This window comes from Thermobia domestica, chromosome 10 (genome assembly GCF_964235325.1).
Source record: "Thermobia domestica chromosome 10, izTheDome1.hap1.1, whole genome shotgun sequence".
Lineage (NCBI taxonomy): Eukaryota > Metazoa > Arthropoda > Insecta > Zygentoma > Lepismatidae > Thermobia > Thermobia domestica.
Window position 1 is genome coordinate 92,663,571 of NC_137463.1, and position 9,361 is coordinate 92,672,931.

At 37.3% G+C, this 9,361-nt stretch overlaps 1 protein-coding gene across 2 annotated transcripts in view; it reads left to right on the top strand.

Annotated features, from left to right (window-relative positions):
- Positions 1–8,783, top strand: part of Nnp-1 (Ribosomal RNA processing protein 1 homolog Nnp-1) — an 86,321-nt gene extending 77,538 nt beyond the window's left edge. The window contains exons 7-8 of one of the 2 annotated variants that reach the window (XM_081728254.1): positions 968–1,049; positions 8,197–8,783. In XM_081728254.1, coding sequence (XP_081584380.1) covers positions 968–1,049; positions 8,197–8,357 — 243 coding nt within the window. In that variant the 3' untranslated portion in view covers positions 8,358–8,783. The remainder of the gene's footprint in view (positions 1–967; positions 1,050–8,196) is intronic. The other variant, XM_081728255.1, reaches the window with a different exon arrangement.
- The last annotated feature ends 578 nt before the right edge of the window (positions 8,784–9,361 follow it).

Sequence of the window (9,361 nt, forward strand, 5' to 3'; positions counted from 1 at the left end):
TTAGGGTCGTCAAGTCTAGGAGGCTTAGGTGGGCAGGTCATGTAGCTAGAATGGAAGAAAGTAGAAACGCTTTCAAAGTCTTGACTGGTAGACCCATAGGAAAACGACCATTAGGAAGACCTAGGCGCAGATGGGAGGATAATATTAAGATGGATCTCGCAGAGATAGGAATACAAAGTAGAAACTGGATCCAATTAGCTAAGGATAGAAGTCAGTGGAGAGCTTTTGTGAACGCGGCACTGAACCTCCGGGTTCCATAGGCCATAGAGTTAGTTAGTTAGTTAGTTTGTAGGATACCAATAGAATATCAAGGAATTACGTTTTTTTGCCATCCATGTACATGCCAATGGAGCGAGCGACAGAAAAAAATATATTCTAATCGTAGCAGCTAATTTAATTAGGAAAGAAAATATATGGATCTGGTTTCCATTGCCGACCGTAGTTTCCCTTTTATTATTCTAATCTGAATAGAATGGGTTAAAAATAAATCCGGAGTTTTTTACAATGGTCTGGCGTTTAGTGCAGCCATATAATTATTCTGGTGAGGTATTTTTTTTTTAAAATTATACTGGAAACTTATTTTTGTTTATTATTTGAATTATCATTGAAAATCGTAATTGTCTTACCAATGGTCAATGAACAGTTGCGGTGTTAAAAATAGTAATAAATATGTGTAGCTTTCCCAGGATTCTATAAGTCATTATGAAATTGGGGTTGAGAAATTATATTATATTTTTATTAATATGCTTGGGAAGGGTGTTCAGTTCGTCATAGTTTCTTCAGTCATATCTGACGTTGGTGAATCAGATTGAAGATGGCATGCATATTATTACTAAATATGTCGTTTGAAAATGTATTCACAGTAGAAACATTAACACTAATTGGATGTCGTCGAAAATGTTTATCGAATTTCATTTTTTTTTCTCTCTCTCTCATACTTTTTATGTTTGTTTGTTTGTTATTTCAGGCCTTAGTAAATAATTTAGGATCTCTTTCGGCTCCACAGGTGAAGAAAGTAAATTTTGCCTTGTCGAGAAACTCATTTCAAGGTAGTCCATTTATTTTCAGTTTATTTCTTTTTCTGTTAAAATGTGTAGCTTATTTTTCGTGTACGTGGTTTTTCGAGGTTGGCAGTAGTAGTAGTAGATTAATGTTCTATTTCTTGTGAAGTAAACACTTTACAAGCAGAAAATACCTTGAATTAATTTTTAGTTTGTTTCGAGTTGTACACTAGAAAAAATATTCAGGTAATGTAATCAGTTAACTGATTTGTTTTCTTGAAATGAAGGTGACTGGTGACTTCATTTATTTTCTCATAATTATTATTGATATACTCTGATAAAAAGAATAATTTACTTTAAATGTAAATTAGATAAATGACATTGACATTACATGTTTTTGATAAGTATAGTTCGTACAAGATCTAAAGGGCATTCATTATGGTAAATAAGTACACTCGTCCCTCGTGTGAACGGATAAAATGGGGGAATATCGGCCTGATGGAGCCGATTGTCCGTAAGTTGTAACACTAAGTTTGTAGTGGCTAATATCCACAATGGCATGACGAAAGGAAGAGGAATAATATAGTATTGTATTTTCAATCAAGCAAACTATCCAATCTGACTGTAAACTATCCAACACTGCAAACATATACTATAGTAAGACTGTTAACTTAAAATCAGGGCCTTCAAACAATCGGGTGCTCCAGAATTTGTCCGTAACTTCTAATATATGTTAAAGGAAGGTCCGTAAGACTTAAGGTAAGTATATATTAAAATATCTGTAAAGCACGTGCTGTTTTTCGACGATGTAGATACGAATGATTTACTTTTTTTAAGAAAATGTAATCTCCTTTGGCATTAAGAAAATCTAAAACAGTCGCATTATTTGTATTAACTCAATTTCATCGAAACAGAAGAGAAAAATTTCCTTAAATATTGTCTCTGTTGCTTAAAGGGAAGTTCTCATTATTCAGTCAAAATATTGTAAGTTATCCCCAGTGGAGTAATGAAAATTGAGTTTACGTTTACCATATTAAGAAAAGTTTGAGCATATATGTAAATGGAGTTTTAGTGTAATACAGGATGTCTCAAAAGTCTCACTGCATCTGGGAAGAGGATTCCTCCAACCACGTGTTGCGTGTTCATGTTTGTTGCATATTAGAATCTCAGACGACATCCAGTCTCCCGCACTGGTGCCCAGATATTCGGCGTGACTACGACGTGCCTTAAGAATCCTGACACTCAAATACAGAGCGGATTTCCTTATTTTACGCGTGAACTCTGTCAGTTGGGTTTACCTTACCTACTACAGTGAAGCATACCTCATCAATGAATAAGATACCTTCGAAAAAATTTGATGCATTAGTGATCCATTCAAACAAGCCTTTTCAATATAGTGCATGCAGCGGTTCGAATTGTTCTCATTCAGTTAATACAATGAACTCTGTTAGGATAGGTGACACTTTTTCACAATGAGAATGTGATAGTGCTTGTTAGTCTTATAATACCGTAGACCGTTCTCAGCAGAATAATGCCTAATTCTTAATTTTAGAGGCCTCGACGCAACTTAGGGTCATTATTAGCTTAGTCTTCTATAGCACTTTTTCATCACTCTGCGTGCCTCTTATCTACTGCAGTGCCTATCTATCTCCTCGAACTTTGCGATCAGCCTTCCCACGCTGGTATGCGAATTGGTCTCCGGCTAGAATGCTGTTGGTTGAATTCACCTCCATGCGATTGCCAACCAGTGCATTTTTTAAGAAATCACTACTGGGTATCCAGGCACAAAAGGGCCCTTGACAATAATAATAAAATTCAACCGTACAGAGTTTTTAAAGCACATTTTTGTATAATGTACACGTTTGAAATAATGACATATAAAATGACGTATTCGTCAGACTTCTGCTAACCGTTTCATTTCCAATTCAACACATCGCCATCAATGCAGGAGCATTGCATGTAGCCAAACTTTTCCTATAAAAATAGAATGCATGCGGTGTATTAGAGATTTCAGCATTAGATACTATTAGGACTGTTCATTATGTAACGCTACAGAGCATGAAAAAGGTTTACAATTTGTTATGCTTTGTGACATAAGGGATTCTTTTTAACAATTTAACTGTCGCCATTTTGTAGCATCTCACTGATCGTAAAATTACCAAAGAAAAAGAAACATTTCTGGCAATATTTAAGAAAACTTGCGCTGAAGAAAAAACGGAAAAATACCCAGTGATTATAATCTGAGTATTAGAGGTTCTAATATCTGGAAATAAGGAAAAAAGGGAGGTGCACAAAGGTAATCAGCGACAAATTGAGAAAAATATTTTAGTAGGGGCTTCTCTTTGGAATACTTCGTGTTTAGGAATCCTAAAATTTTAAGAGAGGTACTTGAAGGTAATAAGTAACAAAGGTAATAAGTAACAATTCGTTTTCTATAGAAATCCCAAAATTTTGGAGGAGGTCAGCCCCTTCCCCGCCGGCGTAAATCCGCCACTGAAGCTAACTGCAACAAATTGGTTCAAAAATCATTAAAAGTAGCGCTTTATACTTAATAGACAATCCCACTGTCTTACAAGTTTGTGCCACTATTTATTATGTCATAAAATTTTCCTGAACAAATCTCAATTACCGATATTGCGCATAAAAGACATGAAATGTTTGGTTGCCAGGAAATGTTAGGCCAGGATAAAACAGGTTAGGTCTGCTGAACAATCTTTGAGCAGACTGGAATTGGGCGATAATGAGAATTGGGAATCTCTGGAAAAAGAACCATATTACGAATGCACAAGCGTAGCTCAGGAATAGCTGAAAGCTAGTCTCAACAGGCCTCTAAAATAACAACTTCAAAATTATGTATGCATAGTCAATGTACTCAATATAAGCCAACCTAAGCAAAAAATCAAAAGTTGTTTTATGAAAGTTTATAACTTAATATGCGTCACATCAAATGAATATCAACAATATAGTGCGTAGTAGATCGGTGTGATGGTAGGATGTATGAAAATATCACGTTATGGTAAAGAATAAAATACAATCTGACTTTAAAGGAAAAGTCGTCCGTGATCGCTTCTTCTCAATAAAACGGAAATGTATTCTAGGAAACTCGATATTCAATTGTCGCCAGAAAACATACAATCCTAATTCTGTCGCTCTAGTTCCTTCCTATTTACAATAACCTCCTCTTTAATAGACAGGTTAGCTTAGCCTCAAATATGTTCTAATACGCGGGCCTACCTTTTAGACGACAGACGACAATCCTGGCTTTGACTTTACGTAGCTACATTAATCATTCGGCATGAGAGATTTTCACTAAAAACCATCGGCACCGACACTCTGAATCAGCAGCTCCTTGTTAATCTACATATCGCTTTTTTTTTTTTTTTTATGTAAGTGGCTATTGTCCTAACACACAGTGTTCCCCAAAAGTGTTGTATATGTTCTTTTCTCAATATTTTATCAGAAATAGTGAGCCTTAATTAGCTCACAAAGCAAAACAGTAACAAAGCAATTGTAACAAAGCAAAACAGTATTGTAAGCTAAGGATAAGTAAAAATTCCATTTCATAAAAATTAAATATCCAAACAGGAAAGTTGTTTTCTTCTGTTATTTTCTCTCAGAGACTATTTGAAAGGTATATATATTTGGACCGATACTCATGTGAGAGTTTGGCTTCAACCTTTCTACCTCTTTAATCTATCTATTAACTTCCTCTGTATTAGAGTAGAATGAAAGTGCTAGTATCTCGAGATAGATAAATGACTACGCGAAACGAAGGAAGGAGAAATTTCAAGAATGAAGCTCTCAAATTTTAACCTATCCACAGAATACAAGCTAATACATATAGTCACAAAACCAAAGTATATTGAAGTAATTTTAAATTTACAGTAATTCAAGTAATTTATTGTTAAGTACTCTTCCAGTAATTTAAATATTTATGAAGTTCACTGGGTATCCAAACTCCTGGGCCTGGGTATCCAAGTGCCGGGCCTAGGTATCCATTTGGATACAAAAAGGTAGCTTAAAAAATGCCCTTTTGCCAACTATCGCGAGAAGTTAAGTACGATTTTCCAAAATCAACAGGGTACATTGATTTTGTGATAACTTGTAGATATTTACAAAACATGAAAATAAACCATGCTAATGTTATTTTATTTGCAGTTTTAGATGTGTCATTATAAAATGTACCAGAAGTAATGACCCACCTTTTGAGTGATCAGTACATTTTTATTATAAACAAGAATGGCTTGAAACAAAATTGTAGGTACAGAGGAATGATGTAAAAATCAAATGCTTTGCAGTATTTAATCCCTATTCTCCATTTGGAGATCCACCTGGCGGCCATTAAATCGATGCATACCTGCATCCGGAGACGCACATTTCTGCACGCATCTCGGTACTGAACGGGAATGATGTTGAATTCCTTGGTAATTTGCGCCGTCAGTTGTCACTGGGCTTGACAAATGGAACTTTGCCTCGTCCATCCAGGTTATGTGGTTCTCGAAGTCGAGATTTTCCTTCACCGTCCACAGGTACCACTAAGCAAATTCGATACGGCGATCGGGATCGTCCTTATTGAGTGCGTGCAGCAGACGAGGATGATATGTACGCAGTTTTAGATCCTTGAGAATCCTTGCAACCAATGATTTCGGGATATTCAGAGTGCGGTACAACCGTCGAATCGATTTCGACTTCTGCGGTAACCTCGAAAGTTCCGCCTGTATCCGAGTCGCATTTTTGCAGGATTGTTGACGGACCTATCCGGCCTCGGCGTCAATTACACTGTGTTTACCCTTGTCTTCCACTAGCACAGGATCACCGTACAGCTCCTTCATTCATCGCTGAACTTCCAAACGTTGTGTACCTCAGAACATAGGCGAAAGCATTGGACACATTTCTCAAGCGTCAGGAGAGCCGCCATCTTGTAGTGTTGCCAGCTGAAAAAAGGAAAAACACCATTGCACCACATGGGTCACTACTCGTGGGACACCTGATATATCAACATAATCTCGTGCACAGGGCCGCGGTGGCTCAGTCGTAGAGCGTTCACCTATGATGCACGGGATCTCTGGTTCGACCCCAGCTCACGCCAAGTGAACTTTCTGGTGAACAAACACCGTATACGTGGTTTTCCTTAGGGATCTCCCGTTTCCTCCTCTTTTTTCGTTCCACTATTTCATTCGTTTCTCATCAGGAATTCTTTAGCCTGACCGGCATAACCATAGGACGTAAAACTCAAAGATTTAATATTTTTTCATAATCTCGCGCGTGTGCCCAAAACAGGTATGGCTTGAATTGCTGACGGTGTTATGTTTCAGAAACGAGGATAAGAAATAACTATAAAGTTAACCAAGAAAGTTCCGTCGCTTTTTGTGGAGGTCTGTGTTCAATTGGATCTCACACCGTGAGTTGAATGCAAATGGAGATAAGGCAAAGGTCAGTTGTTGGTGTTGGTATGACCAACATACTATCTGGTTGTAGCAGTTCAGTTACACTGTGAACTTGCGTGAGGATAGAGTGAGCATAGGACCTCCATAGAGCGTCATAAGGGCGTGTGTGCTGTACGAGTTCAAACTGGGATCAAACGCCACTACAGCGGGGCAGAATATATGCCAAGCCTTTCATGAGGGTGTCGTGACTACGCGGACAGAGCAACAGTGATTTAACAAGTTTAAGGACGGTGACGAAACACTCGAAGACACACCACGTGCTGGAAGACCATGTACAAAATGATCTTCAGGCAACAATTGAGGCGAACAGTGGTCAGACAAATGAGGAACTGGGGCTACAATTCTGTGTGAATGGAGAAACCATTCGGCAGCACCTCCATTAATTTGGGAAGACTACAAGTTGGGTCGATGGGTCCCACATGATTTGACTCCGAGCCATAAGGCAACACGAGCAGAGACCTGTGTTTCTTTGCTGTCTCGACTGAGGAAGGAGCCATTTCTGGATAGATGTTGACTAATGAGAAGTAAATAATGTACGAAGCTTCAGGGCGCCGTCATTGGTTAGCATCCCATGAACCGGTTCCAAATCAGCCGAAACCAGCACTGCACCAGGAGGAGGTCCTCATGTGGGTTTGGTGGACTGCTCGCGGCATCGTGCATCGGGAACTGCTACCAGCTGGTCAGAGCATCAATGCAGCTGTGTGATGTCAGCAGTTGTGCCGTGTTCAAGAAAAACTAAAACCCTGGAGCCAGTACTTCTGTATCGCAAAGGGGTCCTGCTGTTACAGGACAACGCTAAGCGTCACGTGGCTAGGATGACTCAGAACACCATTCTACGCCTTGGATGGGAAACACTATTGTATCCGCCATACTCCTCGGACATTTCGCCGTCCGATTATCACTTGTTCCATTCCTTGGACAATCACCTTAAAGGAGGCAGTTTAAATCGTTGTGCAAAATGCACTTGATACTTTCTTCGCTTCACGGCGCACCAAGTTTTACGCGATGGTATCTATTGCCTTCCACAACGTTGGTAGGAGGTCATCGATGCTGATGGGGACAGTTTTTGATCTTCCATGTAAGTCTTAGGTGACGTATCGATGTTCGAAGGTGGTGGTTGAAAAAGCGGGAGAACTTTCTTGGTTACCTTTATAATAATTTTAGATTTCTCCTAAAGAAAGCGTGTCATTTAACAATCAGTTCTGTAATATGTTCAAAAGATAGTATTGCGCAAAGAACATTCTGAGTACATAATTCATATTTTAATCCTACACCCCACGACTTGCATTGCTGCAAGCTATTGAGCAATATCTGTATTATGCATTACATTGGTCTAATTACATTCTTGAAGATTAGTTAATACTTATGTTTTTTGTACCACCACTCACCTTTGATATATTCACTTCTCGGAATCATTTACAGTTTCCTGAAGGAACTTACAGAAATAACAAATTAAGAAATACTTATTACATTATGGAAAACTGCCGATGAATCTTTCACATGTTTGATTTGCTTCTCGTAAAATTTGATTCGTAGTACATTTGTATGATGGGAGATCTTTTCATGCATAATTAGTTTTAATAAATTAAAGGCTAGGAAAAAATATATTCACTTTATACCAAGAAATTTGAACTTGGTTTTAAGCCTGTTCATATGTTTTCTTTTCTTTGTATATGATATGTAGAAATACTATTTATTTATTTTGGAATCTATTACAGTAAACATTATTTGTATCCTTTAAATTTCAGATCCAAGAGCCTATAGTGAGTCTGTGAGTAAAAGTCCATCCATACCTTTTGATGCTTCAAAGATGCCGGCGCAAGGGGTTTTGAAACCATCACCAGTTTCTGGTGTAATCAATCCATTCTACAGGCTTTCCAAACGAAAGAAGATATCACTGTTAATGTAATTTCTTTATGCAGTTACATTTGTGTGACAGTGAACATAAGATTTAGTGGAATACTTTTTTTTTTTTCTTTCTTAAAACTGAAATGCTCTCATAAAATCAAGAGCAAAGGAGATATGTACTATACAGTATGTATTGTACAGGGTGGCCCAAAACTTGGTACACAGTATTGTTATCCATCAGGTAAACTTAGTTCTTAATGCTATTTGTCTTACACCTTAAGCTCGGAACAGCCGAAGCAAATAAACCCATAAATAGAATGTTATACTTGATCAATACAGGGGTGTATACCTACTTTTCGGCCACCCTGTATAGTAATGCATAATGCATTTCTTGAATTGCATAATTTTTTAAAAATGAACTTTGTATGAAATGAATGTAAATTATATTATTGTCGATCATACAGATTCTAATAAATCTCGAAGAATACGCCAGTTTTTGTTAATGCTCTTAATTTTGTGTCATACGTACCCTCCCTTTTGGCTAAGTTGTTTTTTAAATCCATTCTTTTGGTATTTTAAACCGGGGTTCACTTTCTGGTGGGAGGAAGTTCATGTGGTTCCAATCCATTAAGGTTGAGTTATGTGCTTTATATAGTCTCAGTTCAGAAATATCCAAGCAATATCAGTTGTTGAGTGCATGTTTGATCTCAGACCATATAAATTTTGTGGTAACTAACCCTGTTCTTGGAATGTTTCAGGCACTTTTGTTCCGTCCTGTTTCGCCATCATTCCAGGATTATTCCGACATAATTCACTTAATATAGTAGTCATTGTCTTTTTTAGCCTATGGAAAACTAAATTACAAGATTTTATATATGTTGAACAGAAGATGCGCTTTATGGTGATCAATGGGATAAACAAGGAAAGTTTTTATTATTATTATTATTATTATTATTATTATTATTATTATTATATTTTATTTTATTTTTACACTCCTCAAAAGACCCAGGAATCGAAGCGAAGTAATGGAAATTCAGTGACATCTTCTGGGTAATTTATTGCTTT